We start from the raw sequence: 23126 nt of genomic DNA, 5'->3' as shown, positions 1-23126 counted from the left end.
TGATACAAGCACCACCCTGCATTTTTATGGAAGCTTTTATAAAGCGTCCTTGGCACCCATGTCAACATTTATTAAAACTGAAGTCAGCTAAAACCCTTCATTCTTTTAATTGTTAGCCACTATTAGACCTCAATTCCTCCAGCCCATCCTCAATATATGCTGTCAATATATATTTTATTCATTCATTCATTCATTTATTATTTATTTATTTATTTAGAGACAGGGTCTCACAATGTTGCCCAGGCTGGTCTTGAACTCCTGGGCTCAAGCAATCCTCCCACGTCAGTCTGCCAAAGTGCTGGAATTAAAGGCGAAAGCTAGCATGCCCCACCTGTCAATATTTTTAACTCCAAGTTCAGTATATTTATATTAATCCTTATTAAATTTCAGTTGTTAATTTTGGCCCCTGAGTCTAGACTGGTAAGACTTTTTTTTTTTAAATCAAAATCGTGCATGTATTACAGATAGTATAGTTGCTATTTCTGTAAAACCTATTGACTACCTAATTTTAATAGTAAGTCAGGTACCACATATGTGATTCCTACTGAGTGAGAAATAATTTCAATCTTGACATGAGTGAGGAAAATCCAATGTAAAACGTTTTCATAACCAAGGGTTTAAAAAATTAAGACTTCCTTTGTTGTATTTTGTCTAACTTTGCAGTCTGACTTATCAGTTTATTTCAAATTACAGTATAAAATAGTTCTGGAAAAACAAATGCCATTAAATTATTTCACTTTATTTACAAGTACTATTTGGATAACATGTTAAGTAAAACTCTATTTCTTTATAAATGTACTGTTTCCACTCAACTAACTGCTCTTCCCTCCACTGCCTTTGTTTGATGAGCAAGGTTTAGTGTGTTAGGAGAGGGACCGATTACAGAGTTCCTGTAGGCCTCGAGGCTCTGTACCAACCATTAATTGATGCGGTCTCCACATATTGGGTTTGTAGCTCTCAGTCAGTGGAGAGAAAAAAGGAAAAAAAGTTCTCCAAGGCGAAATGACTACAACAGAGAGAATTCTGAAGGCCTTTGGTCATCAGTTGTCTATGAGCTTGCCAGGGGGTGGCCAGCGTACTGCAGAGATCAAATGAGCTTTTGATGAATTTGGAAAAGAGGAGACAAAGTAGCCTGCTGACAATGTAGTGAAGGCTGTTTTTAGTAGTAAAACATGAGTAGCAGGACTTAGACCTTGTAGGATCATAAAATCTCTCCCCTTGCTTTCTGCCCCACTCTCCATATCTTCATTGCATTTGCAGTCTCTAGGGTACCATGGGAAAAGTCAGAGTATGTCAACTACAGAAGAGAGAGGAGGAGGAGGGAAGGGAGGGAGGAAGAATGCATATGGCAACCTGGGGTTTTCTAGTACAAATACTCAAGGGTGTCCTTCACATTTTAGAAGGAGGCAGCTCTCACCGTTGGCAGGTGAACATCTTCCAACCAAATGGATTATTCCAAATGGGAATATTCATTTATTTAAGTGGATGTATATATACATTACTAATGAAAAAGGTTCAAGATGGGCAATATGCCTTCATATCTTGTGCCTTCAAAAAGTGCTGGCAGATAGTAGATCCTGATGTCTTTAATTACAAAACATCTAAGTCATGATGAGATTTAAAGCTAAAACAGATCCTCAGCTGCAGGCCAGTTAGGAGGCACCTTCTCCACTAAATGAAGATACACTTTTTATCCCTCTCTGCTTCATTACTCTTGTAAAACTTCCAGTGTTCAACCCTGCCTGCTTACCCCCTAAAAAACACAGGAGAGGTTACCATCCAAAGATGCTGATAATTTTTTCCCTTTCTTAGGTGATAAAATGACAGAAATGGATTTCAAAAGCAGAATAAGAGATTAATTATACTTGGCACTCTGTGTGAAGGGCATTGTCCAGTCAGTACACAGAGTAAGGCTGTCAGGGGCTGGAGGAAGGGAAACGAGATTGAAGTCGAGGCATAAAGATCTCCAACCTCTGCAAAGCCATCATGGCAAAGTCCTAAGAAGAATCACAGCAATTAGGGTGGGTGGCTCTCCACACCCGGTGATGACCACTGACCAGGAAATCCAAAGTCTGAATTTGTACAAGCAAGCATAAAGAAGAATTTTCTGGGCTACAAAAATGATCTAATCATAAAAATTGGGAACGTCTCTGGCTCCAGTCAGACTGAATCAGACAGATCGGATGACCCCTAGCGGTCCGGCCCTCCTACATCCCTGACCTCCTGAAGTCTAAGAATTCCATTTGGGATGTACTTTTCTTCCTTTCTTCTTACTGTAGCACCTTCTCTTCCTGCAGAGCTCTGGCCTCTCTACATGGATTGGGAACCAGATGTTGTCCCTGAGCAGCCTCCCACCATGGGCTGTCACCCTGCTGGCATGCATCCTTGTGTCCATTGTCACCGAGTTTGTGAGCAACCCAGCCACCATCACCATCTTTCTGCCTATCCTGTGCAGCCTGGTGAGTAATATGACTCCCAGATGTCCAGACAGGCTGCCCCAGGGCCTACAGTGGTAGGCCTGGCTCCAGGGCAGCTCCCGTGGCTGTACCCTCTCCTTTGGTCACTGCACACAGCCTTTACTGATTGGTGTTCAACTCATAGTTTGAAAAATGAAGTTTTTCAACTGGCAACTGATAAATAAAAAGAGACATTAGTAAAGCATAGCAAGAGTTCTGGAAACTCCTTTCTGAAAGAGTAGAATTAGTTTAGGGGCAGCCCTGAACAGAAACAAAAGAATGGACAAAGCCAGGCATGGTGGCTCATACCTATAATCCCAGCACTTTGGATGGCCAAGGCAGGAGGAGCTCTTGAGGCCTAGAGTTTGAGACCAGCCTGGGCAACATAGCAAGACCCCAACTCTCAAAAAAAAAAAACTGGTCAGGAGTGGTGGCACCCGCCCTGTAGTCCCAGCTACTTGGGAGGCTGAGGCTGGAGGATCACTCAAGTGCCCAGGAGTTTGAGGTTGCAGTGAGCGGTGATCGCACCACTGCATACCAGCCTGGGTGACAGAGTAAGATCCTGTCTCTTAAAAAAAAAAAAAAACTTCCTTAAAATAGCACCAAAAAATCAAACATCCCTCCTAGGAAGTAACTCAAAGCCATTATTCCCATGGGGAGTGAGTGAGTAGCATCGGCCCATTCAGGCTGCCAAGGGCACTGCATGCCCTGAAGACAGGGACCTAACTGTCCCCAGCACATGGCGTCCAGCTAAGGTTAGCCAATGCCAACCCATCCTTTAAAGCATGTTCGTGACATTAAACTCAGGAAACAAAGCCTAATCTCAACACTGACGTTTCTGTGAATTCTCTCTTCTAGTCTGAAACGCTGCATATTAACCCGCTCTACACCCTGATCCCAGTCACCATGTGCATCTCCTTTGCAGTGATGCTGCCTGTGGGCAATCCCCCCAATGCCATCGTCTTCAGCTACGGGCACTGCCAGATCAAAGATATGGTGAGTTGTGGGTGCCTTCCCCACCAGGCCCAGCTGCCATGAGGACAGGGATGACTGCTCCGCAGCCTTCCCCCAGAGCTTATTATACTATAGTAGTGTCCCTGGACTGTCAACACTCAACATGGTGTGGCAGAAAGAATGGGACCTGTAAAAAGGTTTTTGGTTGGTCCATATGTACCAAGAATAGCAATACTGTGCTCCCCCAACCCTTACCTGGAAGAAAGTGGGGACTCAGCTAGAGCTGGAACAGACACAGGCAGTGGCCCAGTTCCAGAAGGCATGAGCTTACACAAAGCTCTGCCTGTTTCTTCATTGGATCAGCTGCTGGTTTATTCACAGAGGATGACGTATGAGAAACTGTATGAACCTAGAGTGAAAGGGGTTTTATGAGAACAAGATTCTTCTGCTCAACTCTCCCCCAAGAAAGAAACCCCTGAAGCACCAATGGAAAATGAAGCACCTACCATTCATTTCAGTTTTCAGCTGGGCTCACAAAAGATGGCTTTGAGGAGACATTTCGCTGCTGACTTCAGTGTTGGGCTTATCTACACTACACTCCTCAACCTAGACCCATTGCTATGCTTCTTAATACCCAGGGCTGATGGGGGTCGGGAAGAGCTTAGAAAACACTGATAGAAATTACTGGGACCTGACTGTCACAAATAGGGCCCATTCACGCTTGCGGATGGTCTGAAAACTGTTTTTCATGGGAGTCCAAACTTGTTCTCAGCAGTCCTGTAACATATCAAATGGAGGAATGGAAGAGTTTCAGGCTGGTGGCAGATACTAGGTCCTTTGGACTATTCAAACTGCTTATCTAAGTTATCTGTGATACTTCCGGGACGAGAGGTCATGGCCATCCCTCTCTCCCCCTATCTTACTGCATAACCCTCGGTCTGCTCAGGCTGAGCTGTGCCCCAACTTCTACTTCCTCTGCTGTGTACCCCCACCATTCATCCCTAGCCTTCTGCACTGGAATCAAATGATTTGAGACAGTAATTTTCAAAGGTCCCAGATGACAAGTGGGCCAGTCCTGGGTTCTATTCTCAGGTTGGGCACTACCTCAACACTTCGATTTCCTCACCTGCTAAATGAGGATGGAGTCCCTTTCAGCTCTAAAGGACTTTAATTTAGCTGTGTTAGAACCTGCCCCTTCTCATTAGCTCGGAAACATGGGCTGTTCTCCATGCCAAAAGGCCCAGGGGGCCAGGATGATTGAGAAGTTCAGGGCCCTGGCCAGAAGGCAGGAGAGAGAGGACACATCTAGCCCTTTGCTCGGAGCAAGTTTCCCAACTGAATGCCAGCTAGTGGACTTGCACGCTGTATTCTTGGTTACTGCCTGGAAGAATGCCAGCCATCCTTACTGTACACATTTTTCCATCTGGCCCTGGCTCTGCCATTCCTCACATCCCCTCGCATTCTGTCAATGTCATGGTGCAAATAAAAGGGGGCAGAGCTATTGAGGTGCAATTCCCTCAGAAGAAAGAAGCAAAGGCCCTACTCCAGCTAGCAGGCCTGTGTCACCTTCCTGAGGAAGGGCTGAGCAGAAGCAGCTGACCCGTTTCCCCAGGTGAGCCCAAGGTACACGACTTCCATGAGCTGTTCCTTGAAGAAGAAAAAATACGTAACAGTGGCAAAGGCTTCATATAATATAGCCCCTCATACAAGGTCCCTCTGTGTGTCTGCACATAAGAGGCTCTGAGAAGTTCCTGCTTTAAAGAGATCTGGTTAATTTTAACATGTTTCCCTATCACTGAACTGCAGAAATAGCTTCGCATTCCACAGATCTGGTGTCCCAAGTAACTAATGTACCTTCCAGGCTTCCACTTTACAGTGAGAGTGCTGCAAGCAGCAAGTTGGGATGATTCTAATTACCCTCTCCCAGCCCTGATCTCTGTCTTCCCAGTTCTTTCATGGTCCTGTGCCACCCTACCAAGTAACAGGAGAGCACCCCATGAAGCGTCTGGAACCAATCAGGGCCATGTGGATGGGGCAAGGCTTAGGCTAAGGGCCTAGACAGGGAGCACCTGGGGATCTGTGCTGCTGCTGCTGCTGCTGCCTGGTCAGAGTGACTAGGATCAGAGTGACAGAGTGCTGGTTTGTGTCCTGCAGGTGAAAGCTGGCCTGGGCGTCAACGTCATCGGACTGGTGATAGTAATGGTGGCCATCAACACCTGGGGAGTTAGCCTCTTCCACTTGGACACTTACCCCGCATGGGCGAAGGTCAGTAACATCACTGATCAGGCCTAATACGAGTGCAGAAACCAGCCTGACTGAGGAGCTGCCGGCACCCAGCAGAATCGGAAACACAGGCAAAGAAAACCACCAGGAGCACACGACACCAGACCCATGCCCAGGGGCATTCCCCCTGCCAGAAGATTCCGCCATCTACAAGTGAAGCACAGAAATCCTCCAACAACCACAAACACATGCTTGGTTGTTGGTGTCTTCTTCCTGGCTTTCCCTTCCTTAGTGCTACAGCTCAAAACAAAACAAAACAACTAAAATTGTTCTTGCTTCCTTGTATCTAGCCTTTCCAATCAATTCTTTCTGAAGACAGGAAACGAAGAAAGTATGTCTTAGTTGCCCCTCAGAGGCTAAGCCTCACAAACCAGCCTCACTAGGTTTTACATTATTCTTACTACCTTCCTAGGAGTTGAAGGAGATACCCAAATCATCCTACCTATGCAGGCACTGAAACCAGTGACATCTCTTTTGGGGGAGAACTTCACCTGGAACTTGAGACCTAATGTCAGCTCCTTCCTCCTAAGTGTTTCTATCCTAAGTTCTCTCCATAAAAAGGCAATTCTTAGTAGGTCTTCTTTGTGGCAATCAGTACTCTTTTTTAACTACTGTGATTCCTTTTTAAGCGTCTCTCTTTGATGGCTCCCTTTACCTTGGCACCAAATTCCTGTATAGAGGTAGTGTTCCCCTTCAGAAAGAGGCTGGTTTTGTTCTATTTGTCACGGGAAAGGGAAGTGGAGAAAGAAGACACATTGAGATTAGCATCTCTCTTCCTACCCGTCACTAACCACAGATACCATTGCCTTGGTTAAGTGTTGGGAGGGAAAACTTTCATACTTGTCTTATTAGGGAGGCCAAAACTATAATTAAGACCACAGTACTATTATTGATATTAGATTGGCTTGCTTCTGGATTTAATGAGTAGTTTGTTCCTGAGAAAACAAAGTACCAGGTAGTACCCAAAGGTCCAAACACATCAGTCACTTCCTACATGTCAGTGAGCCCCCTTGAGGGGAGAAGAGATGTCTCTTGAATTCCCCCAGCAACTTCTACAATGTAGTAAGCTGTACTGCTCAATAAATGGTTCGCATGAGAAAAAAATAGTTCTGGAAATCAAGGGCTCCTTTTTCCTCCTGAAGACCATGCCATTTTCTCCATGACAGATGTCCTTGCTACATGACTGGCTATAGTTCTCGATCCCTCCAGTTTGCTGAAAATTACATATTTCTGACTTCTACCGTCAGTTGCTTACTAAATACATCTTAAGGGAAAAGGAGTCCTCCATAGTTACTGCACTGTTTTAACTGATAAGTTACTATTGATACCATGTGTGGTTTTCCCACAATTTATCTATAAAATCACTCCCTTAGCTTATTGAGTGTCCATAAGTTGTAAAGTTTCTTTTGGAGCAAAGGAAACTACCACACTTGCGTGCTCTAACCATGGAATGTGCTCCATCAGGGTGAACTGGAAATACTAGTGTTTCTACCCTGTCAGCTTAGACTAAATTATTTGGCCAAAATAATAGTGAAGACCTCATGAACTCGCATAAAATATTAGGTACACTCCAGCTGATTTGATTGAGCCAACATCTCTAAGGTCATTTTGCTTTAAGATGTTCAAAGGATCAGGATGTTAGGGCAGCCAAATCATCACATTTCTGACCCATTACAGAACTCAGACAATAAGACAAAGGAGCAGATAAGAACCTGGGAGTATAACAAGTAAAAAGAGAAAGAAAAGTTGATTTAGAATTAAGTGGACTTGGAATTACTGGCCACTGCTCAGCTATTTGAGAACTTGACTCACTCCTAAAGAGAAAGCTGTGCCAGCTCCCCAGCAGCAATTGCTGCCAGGTGCTCCAAGCAGCTCCTGTGTACAACCAGGTGACTTAGAAAGTGCGTTTATGTCAGTCTGGTCTACTGACTGCTCTCAAGAACTGCACTGTTCTTCCCCAAAACCAGACTCAAGCCAAGCAAGATTGCCCATCCCAGTGACAGGAAATGGCAGATGTGATTAATAATTTCTTGTCATCTAAATCACTCCACTGTTAGGTAATAACTTCTAGCTCTCCTTAGTTGTCTTGTGTCTCCTGCAAATATAATTTGATTTTTATCTTCTAATATTTTACTAATGATGAAACTGAGAGCCTAAGTCACTTAGTTGCATCTTATTCTCAAGTCAATTATCAAATGTGCTTAGTCAGAGTTGCCTTTGAAATTCTCTTAAGTCATCCATAAAGTACATGGTATACAATCTTTTACATTAGCATTTACATGTCACAAAGACTCACGTGCCATCTTCTAAAAAATAAAAAAAATAGTATTCTCCCAGTGTCAAAATAGATCCTTGTTTCTTCAGCTAAACACCAAATGAAGTAGCTGGCTTCACATTTGGGGACAACGTTGTTTGAAAACATTATCTTTAGACACTAGAATCACTCTCAGTACAGCAAGATGCTCAAACTATTACAACACAAAGGGAAGCGAGACCACCTGAGTACACAGGTAGCTCAGCCTGGGGCTGCCCTCACTGAATACATGCTGAGCACAAACGCATGCCCTATTTATTTGGCACCTTTTTGTTCCAGTGCTGTGCAACTGTGTATTTAAGATGATGCAACTGCACTGCAGCTTTCATAAGGTCCTACCACCACGGCAGGGATTCGAGCAGGCCCGGGATCCAGGTTTTGCAACACCCCACTCTGGGAATTTCCACAAAGTCTCACTGTTCTCAGTTCGTTTTCTTTCCCAGTGCCTTGCAAAACATACCATATGTTATGTCTTCAGTTACTTGAGTGAATATGTGGCAACCAGATTTAGGAAAGGTATTAAACTGAACATTTGAAAATCTAAATTTCACAAACTCCCTATTAAAACCAGGCAAGATCTCAAAATATTTTCCTTCACCACCTTATTCCTTGCCACAAGGCGAGGCCCTAATAGTCAGTAGGGAAAAAAGAACTCATTCATCTGTGTAAGGAATGGAAATGCTATGTGCAAAACCCAAGACTGGAAGTTTAAGAAAGGCCTCATTTGCTCCAGTACAGTATATAGTATTCCTTCAGGAGGAATAACTCAGAGAAGGTATTAAAAATGTGGGCGACCTCAGGAGAAAAACAAACACCAGCATAGTATCTAGGGAGTGAACTGCTTAGTGGAAATGAAAACATTACACATGTGTACATAGGCTCTATGAAACAACATGTACAGACAACTAGAAAAACCACACAGCTTACATATAGTCATACAAGTGAAGATTGAGTAAATGAGTTAGAGAAATAAAATTGTTCCTTTAAATGAGAAGTAACTGTTAAATTACATACAACACCAAATCAGAAGAAAAGTCTAAAGCATAACTTTGGTAACTTCATTTCATAAAATTCAATCCTTTTTGATGATTTTAAACAAGGTTTTTTCTCTCCCTCTGTGGTTTGGGAGGGTTACAGTTTAGGGATAAACTTTTCAAGTTCAATGTATTAAGTTTTCGGCATCAATTGTAAAGTCTTATATTTCACATGTCAGAGTAATCTGCACTAGTATTTTGAGTAACCCTCCCTTTATGGTCAGGTGTGACAAAAAGTCTTCTTAAATCACAATAACAGGAGTTTTTCAAACATTTTTTAAAGGGAAAAGAAAGGCCGGGCATGATAGTTCACACCTGTAATCCCAGCACTTTGCGGGGCCCAAGGCAGGAGGATTGCTTCAGCCCAGGAGTTCAAGATCACCATACCCCATTTCTACAAAAAATTTTTTTAAAAAAATTACCCAGGCATTTATACCTAGAGTAAGATGCCAGAAAAAAAAAAAAAAATTAGCCAGGCATTATGGTGCATACCCATAGTCCCAGCTACTCGGGAGGCTGAGATGGGAGGATTGCTTGAGCCCAGATAGAGGCTGCAGTGAGCTACGTTAGTGCCAATGCACTCCAGCCTGTGTGACAGTGAAACTATGTCTCAGGAAAAAAAAAAAAAAAAGCACGTCTTGTGGTGCTTCTTCCCACCGCTCCAGTGATCTGTGCAGCAAGAGTTCCTATAAAACTCCCAGGGAAAGAGTAACTTTCAGTGCCACAGACCCCATCCACAGAACAAATTTTCAAATACACCTTAATACCTATGATTGTTCTGGGTTTCTCCAACATATATCTCAGTGAAGATCATCTTGCTTGAGAACTCTGAGCTGCTTTTCATTGCTGTAAGAACATAAAACTAGAAGAGGGTATCTGAATCGTGAATGGGAAGTCAGCCTGCATTCATTGTGAAGCAGTTTATGTGGCGAAGTTGAACTTAAGAACAGATCTGCTGGAAGGCTCCCACAGGTAGAAATGGTCCTGTCAGCAAGGTTATGTATCACTCCGGAGAGAAGCCCTAAGTCCAAATGAACCTTGTGTACAAGGCATAATAAAAAGGGACCTAATCTTCTAAGTGAACTTCATCCCCAAAGCCACTCTGGGAGATCACACACACAGTGACAATGCTGTCATGGTTGATCACAAGGAATCCCTCTTTGGAAACAGTTTTCTAAGCTTCTAGCATTTTGAATACTCTCATGGTAAATCTATATCCTTTGAAGCTGTAGTTCATTCTGCTAACAATTCAGTCACCCAAGATCAAATCTTGCGAGCCAGGTTAGGTATGATCTAGGTGGATGCATAAATTTTCATTAATATCAAAGAGAATGACCACAGAATAATGACAAATTTTGCATGGTTCATAAACTGGTTCCAAAAGTGATTGCAGAACTGGCCAAAAAAGCAGCATATTTGAGCCAATATTGACTATTTATTGGACAATTTGTAAAGCACTGTGTAACACATCACATACATTATCTCAATTATTTCTATGAAAACCCTATGAGGTAGGTATTATGTCCACATGTTACAGATAATGCAAGAGTTTCAGAAAGAATAAGTTGCTTGCCCATGATCACACTGCTAGGGAAAAGTCAAACCATAATTTGATCCTAATCTGTCTCACCCACAATGACAACTTTGACAAGGATAAAATGTATCTCCATGTATGAGAGATACGTGTGTTCAAGGAGATGCAAATCACTTTATCACATATAGAAAAGAATCAGTGTCACCACTGTCTACAAAAAGGCACTCTAATTCTTTCAGTTTGTTGATTCTGAACATGCCACGTCTTTAGAAACGGCATTATCAGTGAAGCTGCCCAACAAGCCCTCTGAAACAAAACACCTAATAAAATGGGTATTGATCTATATACAGTTACTGCAAATTACCCTTTTAGGACTTTATCTTATAGCTGCATTCTGCATAGATATGTATAATAATATTGGGTTCAATGTTATCACTGCAATAGCAAAAGAACAACCTAAACATGCATCAGTAGCAGATCAAATAAATTATGGTATATCTATTCAATACAATCTTATGCAGCCAAAAATGGAACAAGGTTCCTTGTTCCTTACATACTGATACGGAATGATCTCCATTAAAAAAAAAAAAGGAAAGGGGCAGACCTCTATGTATAGTTTCTTACCTTTTGTGTTAAAAAAAAAAAAAAAAAAAAAACCCATGCACCCATGTGTTTGTTTAGGCACAGACTCTTTCTCAAAAGTACACAACAAAGTGGTAACAGTGACCACCTAAGAGGAATTAGGAGCCAGAGAACAAGGGTGGAAGAGGTCCTTTATACAAAATCACTTTGTACCTTAACCCATGGGAAAAGTTACCTATTCAAACTTTTTTTATTTTAATAATTTTTTAAAAATATGGGCTGATCAACCTTGTAACTTGTCAAATGTGTAATTTCTGACTGCAGGACAAAAAGCAAGCATTAATTGTGGAAAGAAGAAGAAATTCTTTTTTTTTTTCCTGTTGCCAAGACGCTTAAACAACTAGGCACAAGCCATCCTCCTGCCTCAGTCTCCCAAGTAGCTGGGACTACAGGCGTGCACCGCTGTGCCCAGTTAGAAATTTGCCTTCTTCAGATGCTGATTTCATTATACATTTGGGCTATACTTTTCTTATGAGAACCACTATAAAGTTATAATGTAAATACATTTTTTAATGTGAAAAGGCATAAAATTTTCTTTATAGACAACTTCTTTCTCACTTCTCCATCATATAACATCAAATGTACCTGTAATCTCAAGTATAATTCTTTTGAGGGAAAAGAGTTAGATCAATACATCATTAAAGAAAAACATGCATACTCAATAGACTGCTACTGGGAAAAAGACTATTATTTTGCACATATTTAAATTCCCCAGTTCTCGACAGGATTCTCAGAATATAGTTTTTCAGTTAATGAATAGCAAATTGATTTAATGGTTAAATTAGTAACTATGGAGCTGCCTAACAACAGTATAAAATAAATGGATAATTCGCCAGAAACTGGCTTCTAGATATTAATTTTAATTACTTTGGAATAACATAATTTAGTACCAAACATTTAACGAGCACCCATTATAATGGCTAAACTGTGAAATCAGTATTATTTGTACCTGATCAGCTATATAAAACTCATCAATGTTTCTTCTGACAAAAGGTAGTAGAATAGAAATCTCAAAGAATAAGGAAGAGACTACTCATGAAAGGTCATGTTTACTAATCGAGCACCATAATTCCAGTCCTAGAATGTCCCGTGCAGCTGGAAGGAGGATATGGGAAGAGGTGAGGATGTTGGACACGTAAGGGTCGTTTCTTAACCTGGGGCCCCATTTTTGCTCTACGGTAACACGGGGTCTAGCAAAGAAGAAAATCACGAGGCTGGAGATGAAAACAAAGGCTTTTGGTTCAGAAGGTAAAGGAGGCCCTCAAGAGCAGGAGACTCAAGTGTATCCCGAAGGCAGTGCTGGAGTCGGCCTCATGAACTAGGGGGTTTCTTCTTGGCTTCCAAGTCCTTTTTTATTTCTTCAAGTTTTTTAGCCAGGTTTGGTATCTTTAAAAAGAAAAAAGATTATTATAATTTTGCATCTACCTAATCAATATTCTTTTAACTTCTCTTCCTCCAAAGATAAATGGTTTTATAAGTTTTATTTTCCTCTGAAAGGGACCTACTAAATAGTATTTCTTAGTCTGATAACTGCATACAAAAGATATCAGAAGTTGTACTATAAGTATGCTCCCTCTCTGAAAACCAGATTCCAACTTCTATTTTTATATTACCCACTTAGCCCCTCAATCCAGTGCCAAGTAAAAGTTGTACATATAAACAATAAATGTGATATAAGTTAATAAAATCCCTGCCTAGCAACTGATATGACTGAAGGGAAGGTTGACAAAAGGAATTCCCTTTGTCATAACTAAAAGCTTTACTAACAAAACAAACCAAAAGTGAATACCATGTTTCCCTTCTTTGTCTTTTTAAAACGCCCTTCCCAGGATCCCCATTCACGCACAGTTGTACTATCCGGTTTTCAACTTCCCCCTATATAAGATGAGATTAATACAAACTCCCCACTTCACAAATCTCTGTCCTCCTTAAATGAGCTACATTATATAGATTCATCTCCAAAATTCTCACTTATCTCCACTACTGGGTAGGGAGGCTGAAAAGATTATCCAATTAATCTTTATATTCTCACTTATCATATGATTTTCTATAGAATTTTTTTTTTTTTTTTGAGACAGATTCTCACTCTGTCAACCTGGGTAGAGTGCCATGGTGTCAGCCTAGCTCACAGCAACCTCAAACTCCTGGGCTCAAGCGATCCTCCTGCCTCAGCCTCCCAAGTAGCTGGGACTACAGGCACCTGCCACCACACCCAGTTAATTTTTTCTATTTTTAGTAGAGACGGGGTCTCACTCTTGTTCAGGCTGGTCTCGAACTCCTGAGCTCAAGCGATCCTCCCACCTCAGCCCCCCAGAGTGCTAGGATTACAGGTGTGAGCCACCACGCCTGGCCTTCTATAGAATTTTAAGAACCCAACTTATATTACTCTAGGCCAGTGAGCACAGCTTAGGATCATCTAGAGAACACTTAAACTGATGGGATTTTGCCCTCTTGTGGTGATATGGGGCACAGACACTTCTGTGAGTTGGATTATTTTTTCAAATAATGGAAAACCTTTCTACAATATTCAGTACTTTTTCCTCGGACCTATAGACTTTATATATGCTGGAAGGCACACCTTACCTCAACAAAGAAAAGTCACTCTAAAAGAGTTACATGGAATCAAGGAGGTCGTGGATACGGCCACTTACGTCATAGTTCTGAGCCAGATACATTCCAACCACGTTGCCCAAAGTAAATCCAAGCTGAAAGAATAGAACAGGAAGAGTTATGCTGCATAGCAAGTTCTGTGCCTGTCTGATGCCAAACCAAAATACACAGACAATATCTTCTTCCTAAGGAACTCAGGGAAGTGAGAAGAACCTGGTGTCCACTCTAGGGCTATGTACAACATGAAATTCACATTTTTCTACTATAAACACAGAATTACCCTCCCAAAAGGTTAAAAAGCATACAAAAGCAACAACAAATGGTGGCACTGAAAAAAAATCTACCCTAAATTCTCCTTATCCCCTCACAATTCCCATAAATACTTGACCATAAGTTCTAGAAACCCAAGCCAAAGTTCAAATTTTTGTTATTGAATGCTGTAATTGTTCTTTGTCTTTTTTTGGTTATGGGTATTGTTATTCCTCTCTAAACCAAATAAGAATTATTCAATTTAATAAGTATTCAGTTAAATCACAGAATCTTAGATCATATTCACAGTTGAATCTCTCCATATTTCAAAAGAACATGAGGCCCTGGATGGGAAGGACTTGTCCCAAGTCATTCACAACAAGGAGTACAGGACAACTGACATTAGATACCCACTGAAAAACCAAAATACGTGATGACAGAAAAGAATAGGGAACTCGGACATACCACCGAGAGTACACACAGCATAGCATTCTGCCATGGGTAAAAGTCTAACAGTCAGGACACTTACGGTCTAGGGAAAATACACCTCTAACTCAGTGGCAACAGAGACAGGCATGATTTTTAAAGAACTATAAATGTTTCTCTCATTAGTGAGTATTTTTCTGAACAAAAACTGTTTCATGAAAATTTAGAGTAATCCTTACATACCAAAAGGACTAAAGCTCCTTAGCTTTGAGTTTTAATGATGATAACTCCCTATTTTACTTCTAAATAAGAGCCTCCAACTGATGCCTAATTTCTAATTTTATAAATTCAAACTGGCACTTACTTTTTTTCATCATTTTATTTAATCAGTGCTGCTCATATTTAATCAATATGCATCAAAGATGTTAAAACTGAAAAACAAAGTTATGGTGCTTAACACCATCAATCACATATGGCATGGTCAAACCTTATCTTCAAGTTGGAGGTGCAGATGGGGGAACGGAATACAGCCGGGTCCTTACTGAGCTGTAAGCTTACTAAGCTTGAAACACCAAAAGCATAATTTAAATTGGTTTGTTGTTAGTAAATTAAGAAACATAAAAGAGACTATCTAGTCTCTAATCATACACCATTTTCTGATCATGCGATTAATTAGATACATCTTGCAAAATCATATTTTTACCAACATAGCACCAAGAAAAATGATTTTTTTTTCACTCCTATGGATTGAAACCAGATAGGCAGAGGTTTTCCAAATCCAGAAAGAGTATTAAATTTGCTTAAAAGAAGAGAAAAAAATCAAATGAAAATGTTAGCTCTAACACCAAATAGAAGGAACACGAGATTGATAAAATTTCAACAAAAATATACCAGTTCTGGTTCCACCACTATCTAGCTGTGTGCCTTTAGGCAAGACACTCACCTCTCTGGAGGACTGCTGATTTGAGCTTCCTGATTTATAAAACATTACTCCACCTATGTAATGTTGCAGCTCCAACATTACAAGATTCCTAGTTCTTACCATGTGTGTCTCAAAATAAATATGGCATATCTAATCTGGCTTCAGTTTGGTAACTTCATCAGGCATCAGGGCATATGAAAAACTAGTGGTTATTTTAAAACACAAAACAAAACAAAAACCACGTGCCTCTAGACAAGTCACATCCAATTCCAGTTTCTGAAAACTACCAGATCTACCAATGGGGTATTGAAAATTAAATACACAATACAAGAAGAAAAATGTTACTCACTAAGAGAAATGTTAGGGAAAATGCATGAAGCCAGAAAAGCATATACAGTGTATCGTTCATGGCATGGTCAATAAGCAAGTTTAGACAGAAAAAAATTATATCTGAAGAACATTGAACCTGAAAAGTTAGATTGAAGCCAGATTATAGAAGGTCTTGAATGAGTCTGAAACCTCTCTGCAGGCCAAGAATGCTTAACTTCTTTCAGGCCAAGACCTGGAAGCCTCACCAGAAGCTCTATAAGCTGGATGCCATCAGCATAGTACCCCCTCCACACCACATGGTCACCCCATAGCATCCCCTGCAGAGAAGACAGTGCAGAGAGAAGTGCAATGCCTTCTTCCCAAGCCTGACACTGAATACATTACTATCACACCCTAATAGAGCCACCAGGTGATGCCTCGCCTAAAAAAGCATTAACTCTTGAAAAGAAAGCCAATTCCAAAGCAAACTGACTCTTCCCATCATGTGCTCAACCCTTCCCTAATCAAAAAGTTGATCAGCAAATAAAGCTACAATTTTTATCTGGGGATGGCTCCTGACAATAACCCAAAGTAGTTGACCATAACTCAAAGTATCTGACAAATCTGAACTATGACTCATCAAATTACATTTTCAAAAATGACACACCCAAGTTACGACATAGAATCTCAACTATATTTTCTGACAAGGGTTTAAGAAATCTAAAAGTAATCTCATTTTATTTAGCAAATACAGCTACAACTAGCATTCAAAAAGATAAGATTAGCTTAGCCAACCCAAAAATGATTTACAGTCTGTGGTGACAAAATCTGCACACTGACAAGAAAACCAAAAATTTATTATTTTATTTCTTAATTTTAGACTCAGCTAGACAAGCAGAATACTTGTGTATTCCAAGGAGGCAGAAAAAAATTCACCCTTTTTTGTGTCTTAGTCTTTAAACTTGGTGTAGAGATGTTATCAAATGTGTGTAACAACTGCTTCAATAATAAAACCCACATTCTATACATTAAAATGAAAATTTGCTGAGGATATAACCTATATCCCTTCTACTTACCACCACAGAGAAGCACGTTTTTAAGAGGTAATCTAGGTTTTACATTCAATAATCTTCCTTAGAGAATGAAGAAAGGGGGAGGGGGAAAAAGCTTTTAATGCTTTCATTGAGCCAGTAAATGAAATAGGGACATTCATGAAAAAGTCGGCCAGTGCAGAGGTAGAACTGTTTTGCCTGTTCTCAAAGAAGCTGATTCAAATATTCAAATATTTTATGACTATCTGAGAGTAGCAATGAGGCAAAAGAGGAAGATCTAAAATTAAATAAATGAAATCAATCACAAGGTATTGACTAAGTGCCTTACAGGTCCTAAAACTAAGCCATGTGCTTGGAAAATATAAGTATAAGGTGTAGTGCTTCTTCCCATGGATTTTACGATCTATTCTAGAAAGCCAAGACTAAACCACATGAAGGTGCAGTGAATACAATATAGCACATCACCAAGTGATGGTCTCAATGGACCACACAGTTTAAGTGTTTTGTATTAGAAATCTACTAATGTAATTCATATTAACATATTAAAGGAGAAAAACCATATGATCATCAGATGAGGAAACAAGATGACAAAATTCAAAAGCTAGTCACAGTAAAAACTTTTTCTCTTTTTTTTTTTTGAAACAGAGTCTTGCTCTGTCACCCTACGTAGAGGGCAGTGGCATCATTATAGCTCACTGCAACCTCAAACTCCTGGACTCAAGCAATCCTCCTGCCTCAGCTTCCCAAGTAGCTGCGACTACAGGCATGCGCCACCACGCCTGGCTAATTTTTTTATTTTTTGTAGAGACAGGGTCTCGCTCTTGCTCAAGCTGGTCTTGAACTCCTGACCTCAAGTGATCCTCCTACCTCAGCCTTCCAAAGTGCTGGGATTACAGGCATGAGCCCAGCCAAACTCTTAAACAGGAAATAGAAGGGCATTTCCTTAACCTATTAGAAAATATCACCAATACCATACTAAAACTTGAGAAGCATTTCCACTAAAAGCAGAAACAAAACTACAATGTTCACTCTCATAACTTCAACTCAAAGTCCTAGCTTACATGATGAAAGGGAAGATGGACAAATAAGAGTAATAATAAAAATTAAAAAAGAACACAAAACTGTCAATTTCTGCCTTCACTGGGGACATGACTGCCTTAGCAGTATTCCCTTCACTGGTTCACTGCCAACTGTATCTACAGACAAACTACTTGAGGTAAGAGACAGGCAAGATTGCGGGATGCAAAATCAGTATGTGAAAATTATTAGCATTGCTATATAATGGCAACAACTAATTTGAAAATGTAATTTTAAAAAGGTCACCACTCACAACAGAAAACTAAAAAGTACCTAGAAATAAATACAACAAACAAGGTGCAAGATCACTCAGAAGTTAAAAGACACATGAGACCTAAATAAATGAGGGATGGATCCTAACAGTATAAAGACATAATGGCGTGAAGATTTCAGGACCTAAAGCCATCAGGAAGGCCTCATGGAAAAAGATGGGAGTTGGTCCACGAAGAGTAGCGAGGAAGACAAAGAGCAGGATAAAGGGAAAACCACGTGGGAAGGTATGAGCACAAGAACGTCCGCAGGTTGGTTATGGATCGGTCAGATGAGCCGAGCCAATCTAAAACAAGACTCTCTGTTAAAGGGCAGTGGGAAAGGAAAACGGAGCGAGATTAGCAAAATCAAGTGAAAGTAGTTATGATGTGATGTGGAACGATGGATGCAGGCGCCACTGACAGTTTCTGAGCATCTGAGGAAGGCAATTAATCTCGATTACTCTGGCAGCTGCAAGAGGGAAGGACAGGGCCAAGGGCAGCAAAGGATACGTATAGAACTAGAGGCAATAGCCCTGCTTTGCTATGGCTTATCAGACTATATGAGGGCAGTGCCATATTTTGAGAAGTGTAACCAGCATGAACTTGAAATCATGAAGAATGGATGGAAGAAGTAGAAATGTTTAGCCTAAAGACAAGACAGAGGAGCCAAGTGGGAGGGGTTGAGAGAAGTGCCAAGATAATGTTCTTTGAGTAAAAGGTTCTCAGGTAGATTAGAATTGCTCTTTAACATCAAGGAGCAGAACTAGGTAAGGAGACACTAACCAAAAATGAAAGCGATTACCAGAGGAAATAACGAGCCTATGGTAAGTGGAGGTGACCAAACATAAACAGGTTGCCCCTTAGCAGTGAAGACTGAAGCATCAGCATGTTAGCTGGACTAGAGAACCTCAAACAGCCCTTCCAACTCACAATCTACAATTCTACACCAGCGTAGCTAATCCGAGGGTAGAGTGAAAAAGGCGTACTCTGTGAAGTTTGCAGTGGGAACATATAGAGAACTCTTCACAAGGTGATTAGTGGAAACTCAATGGCTTAAAACAATAGCTAACATTTACTGAGTGCTTGCTACACACAAGGTAGCACTCTTTTCTCATGAATTAATTCATGTTCTTCACAACCTTATAAACCAGATACTATTATTGCCCAGTTTATGTTGAGGAAACTGAGGCACAGAGCAGTTACTTAACTTGCCCAAGATTACACAGCAGGTAAATATATGTGCCAGGCACATGGTAGGAAAATGACATGGGAAATGAAGGAGAGAAATAAATTGAAGATTATGTGAACATTTCAAATTTGAGAGACTCAGGGCAGGGGAACAAAGAAAAATGTTAGGTGTAGGCTATGTAGGGGATGGGGGGGCAGGTAACAGGGCTAGACATGTGGGGTCTGAAATGGAAGGTAAGACCAGAAATGTTCAGTTCGCAGCTGAGGCCAGGAACTGGAACTCAAAGAAAAGGACTCAGTTTTGGAAGCTGTCTGCAAAGAGGTGAAAGGTGATAGCATGACAAGGCACACACTCGCTGAGGGTGGGTTTGGAGAGAAGAGCAGAGGATCAAGGACTGACCCTTGAGCAACACACGGTAACCAAGAAGCAGGGAGAAGCAGCCAGTAAAAACAGGAGAGATTAGATAGAGCAGTTCCCCAACTGGTATACCCAGATAGGATTCTCTCAGCCCTTGGAGCTATCCGCACCCAGAGCCTGTCACCTTCGCTCTGTGCAGGTTCCTCTATAAAAACAATTTCGATGCGTTATAATGTGAAAGAATATTGGAAAGTACTGGAATATGGGATCCCAAAGCTAAGGGAGGAGGGATTAAAGATGACATGATTTAAGAGTACCAAGTGCTGGGGACTTCAAGAGGTAAGAAAAGCAATAGATTACCAGGAATAGTACCACAGGTAGTGCGCACAAGGCCCCCAGCAGTGCCTTTGTACGTCTTTGTAATAGGCTACTCTTCCAAAGCATCCTTAAAATAGCTGTAGCTAAACCATACTACAATTAAGGAAGCTACTACAGCAAAATCACAGGAACAAGGTGTCAAGACAGGGACAATGGGTGAATATTTTAATCGGAAGACGAATGAACAACGGAAGGAATATATAAGCAACACAATCAAGTACACTGGTTTTCAAACTGTGCTCCACGAACAACTGTAGGAAACATCTTAGAGGGTTCCAAAAAGAGTGATGACAATGCACATGCTTAACTTGTGACTGTTCCATCACTTCCAAACCTTTCTCATCATCTACCCTTCTGAGGGAAGCTAATTCCCATTTCTGAGAAGAAACTAAATCGAGAGTTCAACTGACACCCTGCAAAAGAAAAACCAAACAATATCTGAATCCTTGTTAAGTGCCACTGTTTTTAAGTACTTTAATGTGTTATTTTTAATCCTCACAACGAAATCATGAGGGGAGTTCCCATTTTCAGATGTGGAAACTGAAGCATAGGAAATTTAAATAATCTGCCCAAGCTCCCACAGCTTGAAAATGATGGAGGTAGGGTTCAAACCCAGAAGTCTGATTCTGGAATCTAACCTCTTAAATACTAGGACATGAAGGTAATTGTTTTATAGATGAAATGACTGAAAACAGACAGACAGACATGTCCAACTTCACAGAGTTAGTGAATCATTTGACAGAGGTGGAATCGATGTGAAAAGTATAACTACTTTCAAAGGACCAGAGGGTGAGAGAATATGAGTGTTCCAGTTACTTCCAAGCTAGGAATTAATGGATAGCTTCAGCATCTCTCCTTAAATGCTGAGAATTCTGAATTCTCAAATCAAAATCCATGTTTCCACACAGCAAAAAAGTTTATTCCAACACCAAATAAACGAATTCTGCAAAAGAACTTAAAAATAGATTGTAAATGAATCACGTCCTCCCAGTTTATCAATGAGCAACAGATGTAGGTGGTTCAATTATATCATCCTACACTTGGGGCTAAGTGATACTGCTTTTAACCTGTTTCTTGCAAGTAAATGACTGTAATTATTCCTAATGCTCAAGCTAACACCTAATAAAGACACTGGAGAAACTCCCAGAGGCAAAGGAGCAGCCCTGTGTTAGTTGGGCAGTTTGGGTCAAGGATACTCTGTCGCATTTCACAATCAATTACCATCTTTCAAGAGGACAGAAGGGACACATTTTGTGTTTTAATTTCTTTGATAAAAAAAATATAGCATCTGGGAAAGAATCTCATTTCCAGAGCACCAGATCTCCAATGAACATCTGACAGATATTAGAATATCTGCCTTTTATAAGAATTAGGGATTGAAAGCATCAAGTTTTGAACGCACAAAAACTTGGTAGAAAAACTTTCACTTGAAAATTTGATTGGCAAATCTTCCTGGAACTTTCACCAGGCAATCCTTGAAATACACTGAGTTTTGCCAGACAACTCGTATTTAACTCAAATAAGGAGCCATGAGAAATAATCTGCTTACCCACGCTTACTCATTTTGGGAAAAATTACTTGTATACCAGCGTCTGACTCACTTCTCAAAGTCTGAAAGGTCTGATGAGGGCTCGCTAAGCCTCTAACTCTGACCTCGTGCGATGGCTAATTTAAGGTTTATTCCTGGACCTCCCGCCCTCCTACTTGCTTAAAAGACCAACCAGCAGAGCTCTAAGTCGGGGACAGGGTCTGTGTCTATGTCGGGAGCGCACAAAGGGAGTCAACTACGAAAAGTCATTAAGGACGACACAAGCTTTAATACGAGGATTACACAATGAACGCAGGGCGCGGCACACAATAGGTAGCTTCGAAGACGCACACTCTGACACCTCAAACTTTTAGGGACTTGGATGGCTGCAGAAAAGTACTGGCAAAAGGATTTATGGGGAGGCAGAAAGAAAACCCCATGGGTCACCCTGAGAGGCGCCGACCAGGCGCGGGGGCTGAGGGGACCGCGGGAACTACACCTACGTCCCCCGGCCAAGGCCGCCTCGGGGGGAAAGAGGGGCCCGAGGTGAACCCCAAGCCGCAGACGCTCTCCTCGGCAGCTCCACTCACCAGAAACTGGAGCATGATGTCGACGAGGAGGGCGCTAAGGGAGGCTGCAGCTCCGCCAGCTGGTCCGAGCCTGCCACCCCGGCGCTAGGGGCGGAACCCGCCGTCGACTTCCGGGTCACGCCCCGCCCTGCTCCTCCTTCCTCACCCGCACCAGGAAGCAACTCACAGCGTTCCGGCGTCCCCTGGCGGAGCGCGCTGGGCTCACAGCCTGGAGCTGCAGGCCGACGATTCTGGTGCACAGCCTGGCTTAGGGCTCCCTGGCCTAGAAGGATGGGATGAGACAGGGGTCCCTTCCTTAGGTGCGCAGGCGTAGGGGTTCGTGTCCCATCCCAAGGTGTGCAGCTGTGTGGCCCGGGAGCTTCTGCAACATAGGACTCTGCAGGAGAGGAAAAGAGGCTAGTATTTGTCAAAGCTCCACGGGTGTGCTATGTAATCTCAGTTAAGGAATAATTGAGGTTGGGCGCTTAAGTAGTTAGGAAGGAGGCCTTTGGAGTCTGGCACAACTGAGTCCAAGTCATGATTGCCTTGCACCACCTGGCAGCCATGAGCAAGCCACTTAACCTTTCTTGAGGTTCGGTTTCCACCTCTGTAAATGGGGCTAACGCAAGCCCCTTGTTCAGCTGTTGTAGGGACCAAATAAGATAATGTGAGGGATCAATAAATGCTAGTCACATGTCTAGTGCGGACTGATATATACCTCCTGATGCACAATATCACCGGTACAATTGTATTCGAGCCAAAAATGTTTAACCAGATTCTCATCAAAAGAAAGCAAATTGTAGGGTTTTTTTTGTTTTTTTTTTTGAGACAGTCTCACTTTGTTGCTCTGGCTAGAGTGAGTGCCATGGCGTCAGCCTAGCTCACAGCAACCTCAGACTCCTGGGCTCAAGCAATCCTACTGCCTCAGCCTCCCAAGTAGCTGGGACTACAGGCATGCACCACCATGCCCGGCTAATTTTTTCTATATATTT

General features: G+C 41.6%; 2 protein-coding genes across 2 annotated transcripts in view; one reads left to right on the top strand and one right to left on the bottom strand.

The window, feature by feature from the left end:
• Positions 1-5946, top strand: part of SLC13A4 (solute carrier family 13 (sodium/sulfate symporter), member 4) — a 42152-nt gene extending 36206 nt beyond the window's left edge. Inside the window, exons 14-16 of the mRNA XM_012642760.1 lie at positions 2298-2459; positions 3315-3452; positions 5565-5946. Of these exons, the coding sequence (XP_012498214.1) occupies positions 2298-2459; positions 3315-3452; positions 5565-5702 (438 nt within the window). The 3' untranslated portion in view covers positions 5703-5946. The remainder of the gene's footprint in view (positions 1-2297; positions 2460-3314; positions 3453-5564) is intronic.
• A 5269-nt stretch (positions 5947-11215) lies between these two features.
• Positions 11216-22229, bottom strand: LOC105809007 (chromosome unknown open reading frame, human C7orf73). Its single transcript, XM_012642761.1, has 3 exons — positions 22156-22229; positions 13869-13922; positions 11216-12603 (listed from the first exon to the last, which is right to left on the bottom strand). The coding sequence occupies exons 1-3, from the start codon at positions 22168-22170 to the stop codon at positions 12529-12531; spliced, it is 144 nt and encodes a 47-aa protein (XP_012498215.1). The 5' UTR covers positions 22171-22229; the 3' UTR covers positions 11216-12528.
• Positions 22230-23126: the final 897 nt, after the last annotated feature.

The sequence above is a fragment of the Propithecus coquereli genome, unplaced genomic scaffold (genome assembly GCF_000956105.1).
Source record: "Propithecus coquereli isolate 6110/MARCELLA unplaced genomic scaffold, Pcoq_1.0 Scaffold186, whole genome shotgun sequence".
Taxonomy (NCBI): Eukaryota; Metazoa; Chordata; class Mammalia; order Primates; family Indriidae; genus Propithecus; species Propithecus coquereli.
This window is presented reverse-complemented; position numbering and strand designations above follow the sequence as displayed.

What these genes read in the sequence shown, in the direction of transcription:
- LOC105809007 (XM_012642761.1), bottom strand. An exon ending in ATCTGGCTCAGAACTATGAC is followed by an intron (nt 12,604 to 13,868) that starts GTAAGTGGCCGT and finishes TTCTTTTTAAAG; the next exon opens with ATACCAAACCTGGCTAAAAA.